At 37.0% G+C, this 21154-nt stretch overlaps 1 protein-coding gene across 1 annotated transcript in view; it reads left to right on the top strand.

The window, feature by feature from the left end:
* The first annotated feature begins 8555 nt into the window (after positions 1 to 8555).
* Positions 8556 to 21154, top strand: part of NAMPT (nicotinamide phosphoribosyltransferase) — a 33264-nt gene continuing 20665 nt past the window's right edge. The window contains exons 1-4 of the mRNA XM_054564331.1: positions 8556 to 8818; positions 17071 to 17227; positions 18693 to 18796; positions 20730 to 20858. Coding sequence (XP_054420306.1) covers positions 8762 to 8818; positions 17071 to 17227; positions 18693 to 18796; positions 20730 to 20858 — 447 coding nt within the window. The 5' untranslated portion in view covers positions 8556 to 8761. The remainder of the gene's footprint in view (positions 8819 to 17070; positions 17228 to 18692; positions 18797 to 20729; positions 20859 to 21154) is intronic.

The following is a 21154-nucleotide window of genomic DNA, read 5'->3' as shown; positions in this document are numbered from 1 at the left end:
TTCCTATACTATTCTTAACCTCTTCTATTTTGTATCTGCAAATTATGTTTCTTATTTCCTGTGCCTTTTCCCCCATTCTCCCCCTTCCCTTCACCATGGATAACCTTCTGTGTGATCTCCATTTCTGTGATCCTGCTCCTGTTTTCATTGTTTGCTTAGTTTGTTTTTGTTTTTTTTAGGTCCAGTTGCTGATAGCTGTGCATTTGTTGTCATTTTACTGCTCATAGTTTTGATCTTCTTTTTCTTAGATAATTCATTTAACATTTTATATAATAAGGGCTTGGAGATGATGAACTCCTTTAACTTTACCTTATCTAGAAAGCACTTTATCTGCCCTTCCTTTCTAAATGATAGCTTTGCTGGGTAGAGTAATCTTGGATGGAGGTCCTTCCCTTTCATGACTTTGAATACTTCTTTCCAGCCTCTTCTTGCCTGTAAGTTTTCTTTTGAAAAATCAGCTGATAGTCTTATGGGAATTCCTTAGTAGGCAACTCTTTTCCTCTTGCTGCTTTTAAGATTCTCTCCTTATCTTTATTCTTGGATAATCTAATTATGATGTGTCTTAGTGCATTCTTCCTTGGGTCCAACTTGTTTGGGACTCTATGAGCTTCCTGGACTTGCATGTATATCCCCTTTGCCAGAATGGGGAAGTTTTCCTTCATTGTTTTTTCAAATAAATTTTCAATTAATTGCCCTTCCTCTTCTACTTCTGGCACCCATATGATTTGGGTGTTGGAACATTTAAAGTTGTCCCAGAGGTTCCTAAGCATCTCCTCATTTTTCAAATTCTTATTTCTTCATTCTGTTCTGGTTGAATGTTTATTTCCTCCTTCTGTTTCACATCACTGAGTCCTGGTTTACTTCCCTTCACTGTTGGTTCCCTGTACATTTTCCTTTATTTCACTTTGTACTGCCTTCACTTCTTCCTTCATTTTGCAACCATACTCAATTATTTCTGTGAGCATCCTGATTCCCAGTGTCCTGAACTCTGTATCTGATAGGTTGTCTTAGTTCTGCATCTCCTCATCACTTAGTTCTTTTTCAGGAGTTTTGATCTGTTCTTTCATTTGGGCCATATTTCTTTATCTCAGTATACCTGTTACTTTGTAAGGGGTGGAACCTTAGGTATTTGCCAGGACAGGGCAACCCACTTCTCTGTGTTGTGGCACTGCATGTGGAGGGAGGGGTCAAAGAGAGAACAATGCTGCTTTCTCAGCTCTCGCCCCACTTTGTCACTTCCCCTGCTACCACAAGTGAATTGGGCCCTTCCGGTGCTGATTCCCAGGTGGGTGGTGTTGTGTACATTCTTGGACCTCATGGGCCCCTCTAACTGACTCTCCTGTGATACTGGGAGTTTCTCCAGCCACTGAAACCCCCACAGGTTTTTCCAACCAGAGGATTTGAGACTTTATTTCCTCAAGCTGGAGCCCTAGATTGCACAGTCTGTCTCACTCCGCAGTTTTTCCTCATGGTTTATCCTCACGTGAATGTGGGACCACCCAGTCTGTCAGCCACCACCTTGTAGTGCATTCTCTCTGTCCAGGCTGCCTGTTTCTCTCCCCACCCTCAACAGTCTGGATGAATGTTTCTTCTTTAACTCCTTGGTTGTTGGACTTCCATACAGTTTGATTTTCTGGCAGTTATGGTTGATTTTTGTTTTTAAATTGGTTGTGGTCCTTCTTTTGATTATGCAAGGAAGCAAAGCATATCTACCTACACCTCCATCTTGGCCGGAAGTCTCTCGTGCACAGTTTTAAAGTCATTACAAAATTTTAATATTATGGGCCCATGAAGGACTACACTAGAATATCCAGAACATGGGGATAGATTAAGGAAAAGATCATCTTCTGAAAGTGAAAACAAAAAGCGATGCATTGATTTGGCCAAAAAGTTTGTTTGGTTTTGTTCTGTAAGATGGCTCTAGTAGCACTTAGTTGTCTTTAACCTCATTTGAAACAATTTTTTTAGATTGTGTTGTGACAGCTGTCATATCAGCATGCATTTAAAAAATTATCAAAATTGGTGAATTTTTATATAGCCATTTTAAATTTGAAGATGGAAGAAAATATGCAGCATTTTCAGCATGTTATGCTTTATTATTTCAAGAAAAGGTAAAAATGCAACTAAAATGAAAAAAAAAAGACTTGTGCAGAGTATGGAGAAGGTGCTGTGACTGATAAAATATGTCAAAAGTGGTTTGTGAAGTTTTGTGCTGGATATTTCTCACCAGAAGATGTTTCATGGTAGGGCAGACTGGGTGAAGTTGATACTGATCAAATCAAGACATTAATTGAGAATAATCAACGTTATACCACACATGAGACAGCCAACATTCAAAATATCCAACTCGATAGTTATTGGTGAAAATGAAAAATGTGTCTTTTATTATATGGAAAAAAATACAGACTTTTTGACCAACCCAATAATGATTATAACACCAAAAGCTGAAGATACAGCTTACAAATGTGCTGGTGGAGGACTTAGAAAATGACCAATCCCCACGTCAAGAACAAGGCTCAAATATCACTAATATAAAATGAAACTTACCTGGGACATTGAAATGGTACCTGTGGAATTTGTCACTGTTTTCTGATATTACCCAAGTAGAGGGTGCATTGATTCCAGAAGACCAACAGCCCTAACTTTGACAGAAATACCCTCAGAATAAAGAAACCTAATTTTTAAGACTTAGATGGCTTAATGGAGATATCTTTTGAGAAAATCTAACACTCAGTGTCTTACCTGTATCTGCCAAACAATTTATTGATATGTAAACTGCTTTTCAGAGGGAAACTGGTATACAGATAACAGGATCCCATTGTCAAGTCAGGTTTATTTCACATTGCAGCTACTTAAATTTTCCCTCAAAGAAACCAATATATTGCTTGTCAGTTTAGTTAATGTTTTGCAATCCTCTATAGCTTGATCGCCTTTCAGCAACCTGACAAAATTATTTCTGGACCAGTGTCTATGGGGCATCCAGTCCATGTGCCCAACTTGAGAATTCTGAATTTCAGAGAAGCCCACAGGGATTCCTCTTTGCATGAGGAGCCTCTTGTCCTCACATAAAAAAAAAAAAAATGGGGAAAAGCTTTTTCGGATTGATAGTTGGCCCCAGAATATTACGATTAACATTTTTACAAAGATAGGATCCAAAATGTTCCCTTGCCTCTGATTATCAGGTGTTTCAGAGGACCACGAAATTTAACACTGGGAAAGAAAGGGATACCTAGCCCAGACTCAGATAAATTTTAAGATAGATAACAGATGGTTTCTTCTGGGACCTACAGTCAAGTTCAATGGCAGATAGACTTTCTTTGGAGAAAACATTCTCTCGCCCTGATGTCAGAAGAGAAAACAAAAGGAAAAATGATTCAATGAAGAAAAGAAAAAGAAACTTTCTTTTACTGGTGTAACGAGCCAATATCTGTGAACTACAACCATTGGGCTTGCCAGCTTATATGGACACACAGACAGAGGTTGGTAAGGTGAGGAATGAAAGTAGTAGAGATGAGAGTTAGAGACCTCTTTTTCTAGAAGAGGAAAGAGATATTGTGGTAACTGGAAAAGCAAAGGGTTTTTTGTTTGTTTGTTTGTTTTGTTCTTTATGATGGAAGAGATTCAAATATGTTTATATGCCAAGGAGAAGTCAGGAGGAAGTGGATGTTTGAAGGTTCAGAAAAGAGAATGGGTGAGGACTAAAGAACAGGACATAAGAAGATAGGTAGGGAAGGGGAGCAGAGAGTGTGGAGTGGATCCAAAGCACAGGTGAGAAAGATTAACCTGGGGTAGCAGGAGGGCACCTCTTTTCCTGAGCCTGGAGGAAAAATGAAAAAACATGTATGGATGCTTATATCTGTCAGGATAAACCTGGTCATGCTGTGGTGACAATCTCCAAAATCTTCAAGGCTTACAATAAGAAAGGTTTATTTCTCACTCACACTACATGGCCAGTGCAGGTTGGCTCTGATTTGCTTCTGTGTTGTCCACATTTCAGGATTTAGGAGTGTGGATCAGCCCCCTACCTGGAATATTGCAGTCTTTGTGACAAAAGAAAAAGAGAGAGCGGCAAGCCACGTATGGTCCCTTAAAACTTCTGAAGGGAAATGATGCATATCACATCAGTTCACATTCCATGATGATGCTTGAGTTCAATAGAACAGGGACATAGGATAGGAATAACGAATATGGATGAACAAACAACAGAGAGGGGCTTTGAATATGGGCAAACAATGCAATGTATCACAAGGCCCATCCTGCTTTTGTTGGTGATAAAATTTACCTTCATTCCTTCCATAAATATTAACAAACTTCTCTGCTTGTCCTAACCCCAGTCTCTGAAAATCGCTGATCTACTTTCTTTCATTATAGAATTTCTAGAATTTTATATAAATGAAATCATAGGCATGTAGCCTTTCATGTTTAGCTTTTTCAAAGAAACAAGTCTTTTGTTGATTCTATGAAAACAACTTACAGGTTAAAAAAGGCAAGGAAAATAGTAAGGTTTCACCAGTCTGAGTGCCCACCTATTTTGGTATCATCCTAACTAGTAATTCCCCAGGAAAAAAATCGAGTTTTATGTGGTAGTTATATTTTTCTAAAACCTATTACATGATTATTAAAGTTAAAAATGTTTATCTGACTGCCACTGATACACATCTCAAATAAGCAAGTCTCACATAGGAAAACACTTTACTAAAAGATCTTGACAATTTTTTATACTTCTAACAGTCTCATTCTCTCAGTCACTGATTTTGGCCATTGAGTCTTAAACAAAGTGACCATCAGCAAAATTTATAAGTAATTATAACACCCAAATCTCCACACATAGCATCATAGCATGTACATCTACATTTACTTTACTTTTAAAGATGAACTCAAACCTTTTCTCTTTGCTTTCTACCTTTATTTCCCATTTTATTTGGTTGGAGTCAGAAAAATTTATGTTTGGATATAATGGAAACCAAAAACACAACTAATAAAGGTGGGGAAATTGAGACTTGCCATATAGCATACATACATTGGGAAGACTTTCTGCAGGATGTGAGATTTGAAGAGAGTTTAACAATAGATAGATAATCAAGCCAGTGTTGCCCAGGAAAACAGAGAGCATAGCACAGTCAGACCACAAGGATAACATAGAAAGTGTACAGTGATAAAGACTAAGTGAAACTTTAAGGAAACATAATTAGTTGGGAGGGTCTACGGGAGGAGCTACAGTTTATGGAAGTTCTCATACTCTATCATACTCTATGTAATCGCAAGAACCCTATAGAAAGAGCTCTATGGCTGTAACTTCTCCTTCCTTAAACTTCCTTTTTTTAATATAAATACTCACCCATCTTGGCACACAGGCCAGAGTGTGCATGTGGCTTGCTATGTCTGCATGCACTGGGTTGCAACCCCTTTCTTTTTTCTGAATAAATCCTTTCTGGTGATGAAATAACCTGGTTGATAAGATTTTTTTTTTAGTCAACAACAGGCACTTTTGCAATGCAATGCCTGTAAATAACTCAGTACATGCACTAATTCTTCCCACATACGGGTTACAGTTACTCTGTCACTCCCACACTTGTAGGCTGAGACTCAGCAGTTTTTCTGCATGTCCCTATATGATTGTAGAGGACCCAACAGACTGAGTCATTAAAGAGTGCTTCCAGGGTGGTCAGCACTGGTAATCGGATCCATGAAGACTCATATCTTTCTGTAGATGAGGCCTTTTCCTTAGGAAACTAGAACTCTGGGAGGTCTCTAAAAAACAGTCAAAGTTTGAACAGGAAAAAGGTGTAACTTTAATTTAAAACTTCCTCTGTCTTGTTTGTCTTTTTACAATCGTTGCGTTGGTAACACTGAAGGAAGTTTTGAAGAGTGATGGACAGGAACATTGTCATGACCTGCAGGTAGGTAAGCCCTATATCTACTTCTCCAGTGTTTTTTACTGAGGTGATATCAGGTCAGACTGGAATTCTGAGGCAATTTAGAGATACAAAAGTATACCAAAGGCTATCTGGAAGGGTGTGGAGACAAGAATGGTGTAGTAACATCCACTTTGCCTGATCAAATGCATGGGTCCAGAAGCCTTTCATAGTATTCTGTGGGATATAAAGAAAGAGTTGGATACCCAATTCACTCTGCTTGACTGACTGTTTGGTAGGAATGACAGATTAATCCAGGGCTTTGAATAAAGTGACAGGGTCCATCTGAGTCTTTGTACTAGTCGGGTTTTGTCATTTTGTGGGGACATTTGAGAAAGTTTCTCAGATTTTTTACGTGCTACTAGGTATGCTAGCTGTTCAACTGTCTTTCAAGGTGGGGGTCATTTCAAAATTAAATCTTGACTTTATATTTGGTGATAACTTCATGGTTCTATTTCTGAATGCTGGTTACTTCAAAATTGGTCTGGGTAAGCACAAAGTTATATATAGAGTGTACCTAATTCTATCATAAGCAAATGGTGCTTTTCTATTGGAAACATGACTGAATTTTCCTCTGGAGATTGCTCTGAGGATTTAAGTCACTGATATGTGTACAGGCCTTATCACTGTTCCTACACTTAACATGTGAATGTAATATTATCATTTTAACTTGCATTAATATTAAATTTTCTCACCTTAAAACTTCAAATCCATTTCAAATACTGCAAGATCAAAATTTATTTTTCAAAATTTTTATTTTTTTTAAATCCTCATCAAGGATATGTTTACTGATTTGAGAGAGAGAGAGAGAAACATTAATGTAAGGTAGAAACATCAATTGGTAGGCACTCCCCTAGGGATCAAACCTGCAACCTATGTGCCCTTAACCAGGGATCTAACCCACAATCTTTTGGTGAATGGGAGGACATTCCAACTAACTGAGCCACCCAACTAGGGATATTTTGCTTTTTCTTTTTTTTAAACAAAAATGTTTCCATAAACAAAGCCCACTTTGTATTCAGAATTTTTTTTCTTCCCCCTGTATAAGGCAGCATAGAACAATGGTCAGTTATACATATATGGATTCCAGGAAGCTAAGCAAAAAGAATTTGTCATTTAAACAAAATAGTTTATGGAAATTTTAAATGAACAAAGAAAAAAGCACCTAGCTGAGTGGGGCAAAAAGGATCACTTTCCTTCTTTGAACTGCAGTGCTTGAACTAAATTGACAAAACCTCCCAAAATAAAAAAAAAAAAATTTAAATAATTTGTTTTTAAAGCAATTTTCCCCAGAAAATACAGGATCACACCAAAAAAACAAACCAAAAAACCAAAAACTTCCTTTGTTTTAAACCTGTTGCTGAAAATTACTCTAATTGTATTATTTACTAGTTCAGGGAGCGTCTAGAGCTATCTCACCACTTCTGTGAATTTTGATATGAAATCTATATCTAGATGGAGGCAACTGTCAAGAATCTGTATGTGGCTCCAAAACGTAGACCTAAGTTACTTTTAGGTCTGTTTTCTTCCAATGAGTCTCTCGTCACACTCCCCTTCTGCCCCCATAAAATGAGACTTCGACTAACTTGAAGGATAGTATATAAAGTCCCTTACCAGTTTTCATTAAACCACTTTTTTCCAGCTACTTGTGTCTTGTAAAACCCAAATCAAAATTAAAAAGCAGCAGCAGCTGCTGGCCACGTGGACAAGGGGAATCTTAGTTTTACGCAAAAATGCACCCACGTATGAGAACTGCGCGAAAGGATGGTCTGCATTTGGGTGAAGTCATCCGACGTCGTTTCACTTGCGTATTTGGTGGCCAACCCGTTTCCCAAGATGTAGCGATGGTAACAATGATGTCAGTTTCGCACCGTCAAAGACTTGGACCGTAGCGGTTTACTTCTCGGGAATATTAGATTGAGTAAAGTCTTGTCATCCCTGTTATCTGTGAGGACTGAATTCAACCCCTGCCTTTCGGCGGTTATTTTTTCCAAGTCAAAACATCCCTCATAGGATCAAAGATCTCGGCCTTAAAGACGGAGGAAAGTGGGGTCGATATGTCATTTTTAAAGGAGTCCCTCAGTCCTTATTCCTCATAGCAGGTCTTCCTATTTGAAAGCGAGGGTTAGAAGGATCAGGAAGGACAGGTGAGATGGAGGTAAAAAGCTCGATCCTTAAGCCAAGCCGGAAACAAAGGTGAGTAACTGCGTGAGGGGAACGAGAAGATGTGCAGAAGAGGCTCCTCGGCCCCTAGCCGAGTAGCGTGACTTCAGGAGGACTCAGAAAACCGGCCAAGACTGGGTAGGACTAGAAGGTGTGCGCCAGGCGGGCCAAACGGTGATTGCAGGAGTGGCGATGATAGAACACCCCTCCTCCAGGCTCCTCCTTGCCAGGCCGAGAAATGAAACCCAGGCGGAGGCCCGGGTCAGGAGCCGGGGCGGCCCGACAACCTCCAGCTTCCCCGGGTGGGCGTCTCCTAAAAGAAGCGCGTGCCTCACGTCGTCCTCGCCTGCCTCGCCCCCTACGCGCTGCGCAGGCGCGGCCGCGCCCCGCCCCTAGCGTCCCCGACGGGATAATGGGGCGGGGGCGGGGATCCGAGGTGAAGAGGCTATCCGAGTGCCCAAACTGCGTGTGCGCTAGCCGCCGCCACCGCCCCCGCAGCGTCAGTGTTCCCGGGCCGTCCCTCCTCAAGCCCCTCCTCCCCGCTTCGTTTCCCCCCTCATCTCCCCCTCCCCCTCCGACCGAGCGGTGACTTAAGCAACGGAGCGCGGTGAAGCCCATTTTTTTCTTCTTCCTCGCAGCGGCGCCGGACAGCCCGCGGCTCGCGGCCCCCACTCCGGCCCGAGATGAATGCGGCAGCAGAAGCCGAATTCAACATCCTCCTGGCTACAGACTCCTACAAGGTAGAGGCTAGGGGCGGGGGTAGGTGAGGGAGGAGGAGAGGGCACATTGGGAGCGCGCGCGAGGTTGGGGGGCTGGGGGCGGCCGCCGGTCAGGGTCGTGGCGCCGGGCAGTCCCAAGGGAAGGCGCGGGCAGCGACGCGGGGCAGGTGAAGCTGGCGCTGCAGTGGGGAGGAGGTGGATGGAGGAATGGATGGCAGGAGGCGGGGCCTGGCGGTGGGTGGGGGGGCGCGGCGAGGGGCTGAGGCGGGCCCAGCCGGCGCCGCCTGCGTGCGGGTTCGCCCGCTGCTTGGGGCTCGGGGCTCCAGCCGACGCGGCGGGCCCGGGGCCGGGTTGTCTTGGGTGTTACTGGCCGAGCGCACGCCTTACCCAGGAGCGCGGCCTTCTAGCCCTGGGCCGGGCTGGAGGCTCGCCCCAGGAGCGGGTCAGTTGTTAAGTACCAGCCCTTGGGGCTCGGCGGTAGAGAGAGGGAGCAGGGTTTGAGAAGTGGGGTTTTCCCCGTGGAGCTGAGTTGGCTGTGCTCAGCCCTTAGTAGGCAGATAATGTCTCTTCTACAAGAAGATGTGGGTGAATTCCTAGTAGGGGTACCAGAGCAGCCAGCCACCATTCCTCTGCCGGTGGCCCGAGTACGGAGGACACTAATCTGTCCCCGGTAGCCGTGTTGGATTTTCTCGTCCCACTCCACTGGGCTCCGTTTCAAACTCTCTTGCTCCTGGCTGATCCCTCATGAACCTTAACCACTTGTTAAAAGCAAAAGCAGATATGCCCTTAAGGCCACTACGGGATTTCTGTGAAAAGGAAAGTGAAACACAAGGTGTTAAATGAACTTGTAGTTCTAACCCTGGAGAACTTTTATGCGTATTGGACTGTTGCACATATAGATGCCCCATTAATTTTATATGAAACACATTAGAAAGGAAAGAATGATTAGAAAAATATCTGGCAGATATTCCTCTAGTTTCCAAATTATGTGACATATGAATTACATGACTACTTTGCTAAGCTTTGTTTCCAAGACACTAAAAAGATGAAATGCCAGACCAGAAACGCCGCTTGTGCAAAATATATTTTAGTTTTTATTTGAGCAACATGTTGGTTTGGAATACATAAGCATAAGGCTTTCATGTTTTTGATGCGTGTTGTGATTTTTTCTTTCTTTTTGTTAGTTTTATTAAACATTAAGAAATATTTTGGAGAATCACATTTTACTTTAGTTTTGTTTTATCTATTTCTCCAGAATTGGCTTAAGATTTTACTTAGAATAGTTTAGATGGGTTATTCCTTAAAATAGAATCAAGTCATTAACAAGTGGTCATCTTAATGGACTTTTAAAGTGGAAATCTACACTACAGCAAGATCATGGTATTTTCAAGTGTGGTTTACTCAGCCCTAAAACTTCCTTGTGTTCTCTTAGTTCAGTCATAGTGTTTTGAGTATCTTTAATAGTGATTTGAAAATGGTTTCATTCATAGTGTTTTTTCGTAAAATTTTTAACTCAGTTTCTGGGCTACATATTTAAAATAATTTTCAAAAATTTTTATGTAATTTATGATGTGATTGAAATATGAAATGTAAATGGATTTTGATTGCTCTTTTAAAAACAAAACAGTCCAAGTTTGTAGTTTCTCTAGCCATTATACATAAGGAATGTAAAATTGCTTTAATATCCGTTTCCTTAAGTAGAAGAGTGAGTTCGTTACCTTTGAGCTTTCTAATAAATATCCTAGCAGGGCATGCTTAAGTGCACTATTAGGATTTGCATCAATTTAATAAGGTTTATTGCTGTCGATTTTCAAAGCAGACTGGTATATTTATCCCCTTTCTAATAAGAAAACATTTTAGAAGATTTTCACCTTAGTAAGATTTGTCCTTTTTCTACAAAAAATTCCCTGAAGAGGGTTTAATCAGCTTGATAAGTCTTTATACCAATGGTTTACAGTAGTACAGGAAAAGAGATTGTGTATTCCACACTCATATTTTAGTCTTTATTTTCCTTGTATTTTTAGTGGTCCTTATAACCTATATTCCATTTTTGCCTTTTTATCTTCTTGGGTAAAGAAGAGACAGAAATGATCATCTTGAGATTAGAAGTAATGAAATTTTTATTTGGAAATTGCATAGTATTACATACACGTATTTGTACTTACACACTATTGGCTAGTTAGAAAACTAGTGGCTTTAGATGTGTTGATGGAATAGAGCAGAATATTGTTGATTTCTTTCTAAAACTGAAAAAAGGATCATTGGTTGTCTAAGGGTGTTTGCAGGTAGATGAGGTAATGTTCAAGCACTAGACAACATTTGGATGTGTTTTGTTATTTTGTTTTGTTTTGTTTTTTTACTTGTATCCTCTTCAAAGAGTTCAGGACAGTTTGGACCAAAGGCAGAGCATTTAAAATACATATTCATTTCTGTAATCTCATACTTTATTATACGTAATAAAGAACTAGGACAACAGGTAAATATGATTGTTCCATTTTCACTCTAGATTCTTGTTATAAATAAAAAAAAAAAACACTTAAATCTTAAGTGTTAATCGTCGTCAGTCATTTTCAAAATGGCCTACAACAAAATTATCTACTGGATTGTATTTATATTGTGCTAAGCCAGGTAGGAAAGGTGCATTCGGTCTGGCCTTAGCCATTGCAGTGCTTAAAAAGCATTTCGTAAAGGAGATACGACATTTTTTTCCCCCCACTTTCTCTGGGCTAGCCTTAGATCAACTTTCTAATAAGTATGGATCATTAAAAGAGTCATTTGTTTCATTCTTCCTTTCCTTTGCTTTTATGTAGATAAATGTTCATAATAAATTACTGCAGATAATAGTTTTAACATTTCTGAACATTCTACTTATTAGCAGATTAAAATGAAAGATGTTGCCCATTGAACTGTTGTTGAAAAAAATATATAGTATATAAAAGTAATCCCTAAGCTGCTTGACAGTTTAAACCAACCACATCACACATTAGTTATGAACTCTGCTGTCCAGTATGGGTTACCTCTCAAAAGGTCATTCGTAAACAGGTTATCTAGACCTCAGCACATTTTCATCATCCATTTAATAAATATTGGAGAACTTATGAAAGGCTGTATAATTTATGTATGGTGATTAGGCACTGAAGACAGCTTAAAAAAAAAATAAAAAGATTGTGCCTCCTCGTTAATGGCAGAATAACAAATCTTAAAAATTTGGGCTTTTTGGAGGAAAAGATTTGGGATTAGATGAGACACATTTTACAGCCAAGTTAATCTGTCTTGGGTTTTAGCTACCCAGTGTCTTCCTCTGAGCTGTTCCTATTTGTCATGTTGCTTCTCTCTCACTGCTTCTGAGTGGACACTTAAGTATTATCACAGTGGCTCTCATGGCAGCCTGAGCTTTGTGAGGAATAGGATACTGCTATAGTTTGTATGTTAGAGACTACCTGTGTATCCTTATGATGCAGTTCTTAAAAATCCTCACCTAAGGATTTATTTATTGATTTTAAAGAGGAGGAGAGGAGGGGTGGCGGGGGAGGGGGCGGAGAGAAACATGGATTGGTTGGTTGCCTCCCTTACGTGCCCTGACTGCAGATCAAACCCACAACCTTTTGGAGCATAGGACAGTGCTCCAACCAACTGAGCCACAAGCCAGGGCTTAGGATGCAATTTTCCCAGTAAGTTTTTATTATAAGTTATAGGAAAAATTCAGGCAACAGAAATAAATCCTATATAAATCATGAATATACTTCATAAGAACATTAATTTAGGTCAGTAATAATTGTATAATATCTTGCAAAACAAAAATACCAGAAACTGGCATCCTCTTTGTTGTTGATTAAATCTCTTTTTAAAGTGTGGAGGAGGGTACACTTTGCCAGGAATTCTGTGTCAGAGGGTTAAGGGAAGAGGTAGTATAATGGTTATAGCTGATTTTATAATTTCTCCTCTTCCCCAAAATAATGTAATCCAAAAGAATCCATAAGCCGTATTTTTTAAGTTCTTGCTTTAAAAGCCAAATAGCAGTGAATTATTTTCTGAGGAAATAGAGATATTTCCAGGGCTTGAGAAATTAGGTTATATTGAAAAGAAGAAAAAATTCAGTTGTGTTTTTTGCTATTTGTTGCACATTAGCTTTTAGAGGTAGAAAGTCTAAGCCAGAGTGAGGCTGAGTGGATCTTCTTCTGAGTGCCCTTAGATATATGCAGATAACTTACTCTGTGACTTTGGGTATGTAGCCCATGTGCTCTTTATGTACATGGTATTGTTAAAACGTTGGCTTGTGATTATTTATTAGAGGTTAAAAATAAAATTATAACTGGAAAAATAGGTTAGTAGTAGTTGCATTTCATCATGCGATCCCATTGTGACAGGAAAGCTCTTGGAAAGATAACAAATCAACCTTACAGAAAATCTAGAGAAGCTCAGGAGAAAGTTAGACTTTGCTCTCACAGAAGTATTTCGTGCACCTTAAATGTTTTTCATGCTTCTCTTTAAATGTCATACTTGGGATTAGAATTTTTAGAATCTTATCATTTCATGAAGTAAATCAATGACATAATTGAAATTAAGTTTTATTCAAAGAACTACATTTTCCTGTGTCCCTCTCTGTCTTCTTCACCACACATACATATATCTACTGGCAGCACTCTTAGCTGCAGGACAACCATACCAGTTTAGGAAACATTGTAAGGAAAAAGGTTTGCTGAGGATATGAGAAATCTGGTATGTTCTCTTCATTTGTAAATAAATTTATTGTGGAGTCATTTTCTCTGGTGACTGAAGTCAAAACAGTGCTTAAAAATAGGATTTGAGCTCCCTTTTTGTAGTTCACTTTAATTTTGAGTACTATGAAAATTTATTAGTATTTCTTCACATTTAAAACTGAGTTCTTAATTTCCATACCCCTTCCTCCCAAAGCCTTCCCCATCTCAGTACTTGCCACCATTATTTACCCTGTTGCTCAAGCCAAAAATCTAGGAGACATTCTTACTTCTTCCACCTCCATATCTAATCTATCAGCCAGTTCTCTCACCTAAACTAGTCTTTGGCAATAACCTCTTGTCTGATGTTCCTGCGTCCACTCTGGTCACCCTGTATTCCATTCTCCACTTACCACCAGCCTGATCCTTGTAAAATGTGAATCACTACAGTTTAAACCGTATTAATGGCTTCCCATTGCACTTGATAAAAATTCAAATTAGTTATTGCAGCCTGTAAGCCTTACCTCATCTTTTCTCTTTGTCTTTCTAACTTGTACTCCATACCTCCTCCTCCTCCCCATTCTCTAAGCACTAATCACTCTGACCTTCATTCTTTTCTGTCCCTTGAGTCAAGTTATTTACTTCCTCCTTGTCATTTAAGTCTTGCTCACCTGTCACCCTCTCAGAGAAGCCTTCCTGGCCACCTATTTAAAGTAGTCTCCCAGGTCCCTCTAGCCCATGAGTTTCTTTTAATTTTTCATAGTATTCACCTAGATCTGAAATGATTTTGTTCATATATTTATTGTTATTTTTGACTTTCCAGTCTTTATTAGCCCTGTGAGAATGGAAACCACTTTAATCTCTGTATTTCCCTGTCCTCAGCATCTGAAACAGTGCCTGATACATAGTAGGTACCACATATACAGGATGGGGCAAAAGTAAGTTTACAGTTGTGAGTACCCAAAACACAGTTTATTCTTGTATTACATGTTAATTATTGAGTTATTTTCCATATGAACAAACAACTGTAAACCAACTTTTCACCCCACCCTGTATATTTGTGGGTGAACGAACTATTTATAAAATAACAGTCTATTTATTGATTTCAATTTCTGCTGTATCATCTCAATTTTGGTGAAGGTTCTGAGGGGTTCAGAGTGACCAGTTTAGCCGAAGGTAAAACGAAGAGGACAAAAATACCTAGCAAAACTAGAATTACTGTAAATCATATTGGCTGTATTTTTAGAATAATATTAAGAAGCTCTGTATAAAATGTTTTCCCGTAAAATAATGTTATATGCTGGTAAAAATAAATGTGAACATACTTTTTTATTCTTTTATAAAAGTATTGGATGTTAGTAGATGGTTAATAGTAAATTACGTTTCATGGTTAATTACCTGAGAGTTTACCTAGATGGTTTAGATTCTTTAGCTAAGTTCTAAAACTATTCTCTTGAGTTTTCCCAAAGAAAATTTTAGAAGTCATACTTCATTTCTAATATAGCAGCCTAGGTAATTTTGTGTTTTTACAGTTTTTTTCAGAGAAAGCATTCTGAGTATTTATGTACAGGTTTTAAGTACCATAATTAAAGAACACAGCTACAGTAAAGCTTTAAAATTGTAACATATTTAATTGTTGTCCAGAACTGGAACTGTATTCGTAAGATCAAAAAATTTTACTATACTTATAGACCAAGATGGAGTTACATGGTTTAGAGACATTTCCATTTAGATTTGGCCTGCTTGCTCTACTCAGAAGATGAAAGTAATTCATTTGCATTTTGATCTGATATAGAAGAAGTAATTAATAAAGATTCATCATTAAGTATCTGAACTGGTAAGAAGGTCAAACTATAGACAATCATAACAGTGAATCTTTATAATCTTGGGTCATGTGATCCAGACCCTTATTCAAATTTTACTTCATCATAATTGGCTTTTCTTTTATCTCCCTGCTTATTCCCATTAAAATAGTTAGAGTTATTTAGACATAAACTGGATATTTTCATTTTCATATACATCTTATGTACGTTTTTAGGTAGTAGTATCTTTTTCCGTCAATTAAGTAGTTGAAATAGTCATCATTTGTTCTAGGGTATCATATATATGTGTTTTTGTATTTTAGTGAATTGCCTAATAGATTTAACAGCTCTAGATTTACAGTGGCATCAGTCACTGGGTTCCAACCTGAAACTAGTAAATACCTCTAGGCTTTGATGAAGCCTTCCTGTGCCTTGTAGTATATAGGTATCTATGGTACCTGAGCAAAACAGAAAGTTCTAACTCTATTGCCTGGCTTAGGCAATCAGACCACACATTAATATAAAGATTTACCTCTAAGGTTGCCTAATAAGGAACATGAGGGTTCTATTTTTATAGACTTGTAGGTTGCTTCTTTGGGAGAGAAAACACTTTAAATATTTGTGTTTTTTCTCTTTATACAAATTATATTTGTTTTAGAATTTTTGTGCTAAACTTAAAAGGTTCTTTAGATTAAAATCAAGTTTTACTAGGATTAAGATTATACAGCCAAACAAGGAAAATGTTGTTTTTCTAAACTTCAGATCAGAGCTAAACAGGAAAAATGGTTAATGTCCACAGTGGTTGTTCAGGAAACTTGGTCTGCCAAGATTTATTCCACCATTACTGATTCACCACCCAATTAAGGCATTATTCCTGCTCTTTCAACTGGACAAATGAATACACATTATTCTTCTAGTTATTTCTTATTGGTAAAATGATTTAACCACAATGAAATATAATAAAATTCAAATTACAAATAAACACTTTCTTTTTCTTAAAACAAAAACAGGTAAATTTTTAACAGTGACTCTTAACCAGATTCATGGAAAAGAAATTTGTGATCATACCTCTTCATATTTTTTAACTTATCGGAATTTGATGTTGCATTGTATAGACATTTATTTCGCAATTTAGAGGTAATTTGAGCAAAAGAAAAGACTACAAAGCAAATTTTTTTTTTTTTTTTTTTTTTTTTTTGCGCTGCTGCTTTTGTTTTTATTTATTTAGGTTTTCAGTGTCACATTGAAGACTAGAAGAGATCATTCTCACTACCTCATTATACGGATAAACAAGTAGCGTTCTGGGAAGTCACTGGCTATTGACTTTTCAAACATAACACATTTAGATAGTAATAGTACCAAATCCTGCTTTCAGGTTATTCTTTTATATCGCGTGTGCTGTGTCCTCGCCTCCTAACCCCGACAGCTGCATATCTTTTCGCTTGAATAAAGACTGTTCCCAAAGATCGAATAAGATACCTGTCTTCGTACATTTGTTCCAGGTGTGCAACTTAGAGGCCTTGTACTTCCTTAAGATCAGTCTGCTTCTTTAGAAAATGTAATGGCATCCCGTGGTTTTGAATTTAAGATACTGAACTATTAAAAGCATCTTAATAAGTTTGTTTCTTATTTTTTATTCTCTATAGCCAGGAAAAGAATTTGATCAGTTGAAAATAAGTGTACTTTCTCTGATTTTAAATAATTTCAGATCCTTGCTGTTGTGATTTATGGTCTATTCTTCTGGTGTTTTCTAATTCAAGTATTTCTCTTTTAGGTTACTCACTATAAACAGTACCCACCCAACACAAGCAAAGTTTATTCCTACTTTGAATGCCGTGAAAAGAAGACAGAAAACTCCAAAATAAGGAAGGTTAAATACGAAGAAACAGTATTTTATGGGTTGCAGTACATTCTTAATAAATACTTAAAAGGTATCATTTGTCCTAGTACACTTAAAACATTGCTTTCATATAACTCTTCATAATTTTTCTCCTGTGTTTTGTTGTATTATCTGACGTAACTTTTTGAACAGTCTAATTTTTATATTTATTTAATTAATTTAACTACTGTAGGAACTCTTTTGGAATTTTTATTTAATGTTATTTTGGATACATTCAATCGTATTATTTTGTATAGGTGCTTGGTGTACTTAATATGAGAAAGATTTTCTTAAACTAAGTTTGGGAATAAGTTTAGAAGAGTTACTAATTTTCTAAGGCTAATCTGGTTTGTTAGTAAACTTTAGTCACTGATTGAAAATAAAGGATTTGTTATTGACCTGGGAACTCATTTTGAATTATAGTAGCAATTATAATTGGAATATTTTTATGCTAGTCAGTTTTACCTTAAAGGCCTATTTTTCAAAACTATTTCTACCTATGAACTTAGTCTCAAATGCATTTAAAGCAGAAAAATCCCCAAAATAATTTCTTTGCCTTTATACTTGGAAGTCCATTTCTAGTCTGTTTTCTAATGTTATTTCTAGGAGGCAAAATAGTTCACAAGGGTTTTACATATTTTGGAAAATTTCATCTTTAACGTTTTCAAATAAAAATAATCTTAGAATTAAATACAGATTAAGTTGAATTTTATGTAATAACCTTTTTCCATAATCTTGGCAATTTTAAGATTAAACAGTCCAGATATGTTTTACTACTAAAAAACCTACTTGATGTCAAAAGTACTTCTTTGCGAGCAAGACTACCCAGGGTATTTTAAATGAGTTTACTAGTGACCTGAAGTTACCAAAGACTGATGTCACACTTCAGTTCTGCAACTCAAAAACTTCATAAGATATTAGTTCTTAATTATAGTTAAAACATATTGATTACCTATTATAGGTCAGCATTATTTTAAATAACTCATATTTCATAACTCATTTAGTCCTCACAACCAAAGTAGGTATTCCTGTTTTATCCTCATTTTACAGATAAAGAAAATTAAAAGTGTATTTGAGGAGCAAAAATGTAGTAATTGTGAAAATTGTTGGATTATCAGCCCCGAAGTTATCTTTTATGAATAAAGTGAGAAGGTTCACTTGGAAAATCATTTGTATCAAAGGCTTACTCTCTCAAATTTGAAGGATATAGAAATTAGTAAAGACAGAAAAGATATCTTCTACGTTAATATGTTGTGATTTTTAAAAAGTACTATCCATGTTATAATTTCTTCTGCACATTTACTTTTCAAATAAAAAATTAATATACTTAGACTGAGTTATTGAAAGTGCAGTCATTTTCTGGCTTTGCTATTGACTGTGGGTGAGTTATTTAATCTCTCAGATCTTGTTTTTTATCCATAGAATGGGTGAAATATCTAGAGACATTAATCCTGTGACAACTCAGCAGTTGACAGAATGCCTTTCAAAATGTAAACAGAAGATGTTTATGCTTTTAGGTAAAGTAGTGACCAAAGAGAAGATCCAGGAAGCCAAAGAGGTATACAAAGAGCATTTTCAGGATGATGTCTTTAATGAAAAGGGATGGAACTACATTCTTGAGGTAAAAACTGATTTCATGTTTTTGGTCTACTATTTTGGTTTTGCTTGTACTTTAAAAATTCTTGCAAAGGAATTTATAAGATTAAGACTAAAGCTGCAACTCTTTTTTGTGCCTATGACGTAAGCTTGATGGCTATTTTAGACATTCTTGTGAAAAGTTATGGGTAACGTTTAAATATTTTTTCTGGTGGCAAATTATTACTATGTGGAACCTACAGCAGGTCAAATTAGTTATAATATAAATGAATTATAATTTAATATTTTTTAAGAGAGATGATTTAACCCTTTCTTTGAAAATAGACTATACTTAAGAAAGGGCATGGTTATTTGGAAATTTCAAAGTCTAGGTGTGTTTCCTTAACTGTAGGTTATCAAAGAAAGTAGACGCTATGAGTCTATCACTAGACAATAATTCTAGGAAATTTTCCTTACTGAATAGTTGGAATGGTTTGGCATAGATCCATGAAGTTGATTTTTATTCTTTGTTGTACTGTAATATTCATATCTAGCATGTTTGAAACCATCGCTTAAATTTTGAGCGCCCAAACACATCGGAATTAAATTATGAGAGTTGAATGTCCTCTCGTGATTTTCTTTATTGCAGATAGCTTGGGAATGGGATCTATTGGCATCTTGTCATGTTAAGTATTCATTAATTAATTTACATTTTAAAAATGAGTATCATTTCCATTGTAGACTCTAAACATAAAATAATTAGAATTCTTTAACTTTCATGCCTATCTAGTAATAATGAGTTTTACTTTTTGGTATTGATGGGTCTTTGAAGAAGTCAGGTAAGCACTCTGTACTGTAGTTTTCCCTTATCTGAAGTAAAATCTGTCGGGTAACACCTGCACTTAACTCCATATGGTTTTTTGTGAGGATAATAGTAATAAATAAGTTAGATGCTATGCTTATAAGTAAAATTTCCAGTGGCCAGGTAATAAGTCTTTTGATTTTATGTTCAGAGAATCTTAGTGATTCATAAGTTCTTTAGAGACAATCTTGTCTAACCCCATTTTACAGGCAGAGTCTCAGACCTAGAAATGTTAAATGACTTGCCAAAGGTCTCCTACCTGCTTTTGATTTCAAGCAAGAACTTCTAAGGAAGTATTCTTTCTGCTATTTCATGAGACCTTCAGTGCTCCTTATTAAATGGATTTTTCTTTTATCTAGTTGCCTTGTTCGAAATCACATAAATAAACTATTAAGAATTCTGAAACAACTTGCTTTCCTAGCCAAAAAGTTAGCCACAACTTTTAGCTTTAAAACTAGAGAGGCATAATTAAATATATAGTAACATACCATGTAGCAAATATATTCTCAGCCTAATTTTGGAGAGAATTAATTGTACTTTTGATATTGATTGCCAAAACTCTAGAAAGTATACTTAATGTATCTATCTACTATCAAAATAGTTTCAGGTCTACACCAAGAGTAAAAAGAAGACCTATTTAAGTCTCTCTCTCTCTCTCTCTCTCTCTCTCTCTCTCTCTCTCTCTCACTCTCACTCTCTGATTTGTTACTTTGTTTTATCTTTCAGTCTTTAGCCTTTCTTTTATGAAAATGGCCTACTTAGAAGAAAGATAGTGTTTTTGGAATAAAGTCTTCTCTTTTTTTTTGAAGGAGCTGGAGAAGAACAAGCTTTATAATCAGTTTGAAATTATCTGTATCTTTTAATGATAAATGTTCATAGCAGAAGCACTTTGACAACATGAAATTTAAAAATTGATACTACTGCCTAAGCTGTTTCAGCTAATTTTATTTCAGGAGGATAAGGATATTCTGACCCTGCTAGTAACATTGTAATACATTCGCAGTTGCCATTTCTATCACAATAAGTTTAGCCTCTGTAAAATACAAAGAATCTTATAAAAACGGGTAACTGAACACCATTTGTTGAATGAAATAAATTCATTATTGTCTCTTACCAGAAATATGATGGGCATCTTCCAATAGAAGTAAAAGCTGTTCCTGAGGGCTCTGTTGTTCCGAGAGGAAATGTTCTCTTCACAGTGGAAAACACAGATCCAGAGTGTTACTGGCTTACAAATTGGATTGAGGTGAATTGTTTTGTTTTTATTTCTTACTTAACATTAATTGAAGTTGTAAAAGTCATTCAACTGGGACTCTAGTCTTAAAAATGCTACTAATAAAGCAGTGTTATCTTCCACAATTTAATAAACCTTTCCAGTCCTCAATTTCCTCATCTATAAAATGACAGTTGGACTAAATAATCTTTATGGTTCCTTCGAGTGAAATCTAATGTTCTGAGATTTTATCTAAATCAAATTACTAAGAATTACTACTATTAAAGCCCAGTTGGCTTCCATCTTATTTGTTGCGATCCTAAATGTAT

The sequence above is a fragment of the Pteronotus mesoamericanus genome, unplaced genomic scaffold, assembly GCF_021234165.1.
Source record: "Pteronotus mesoamericanus isolate MK-2021 breed Mesoamerican mustached bat unplaced genomic scaffold, CSHL_Meso_final scaffold_85, whole genome shotgun sequence".
NCBI lineage: Eukaryota > Metazoa > Chordata > Mammalia > Chiroptera > Mormoopidae > Pteronotus > Pteronotus mesoamericanus.
The sequence above is the reverse complement of the archived record's forward strand: the minus strand, read 5'-3'. Positions and strand labels throughout refer to the sequence as shown.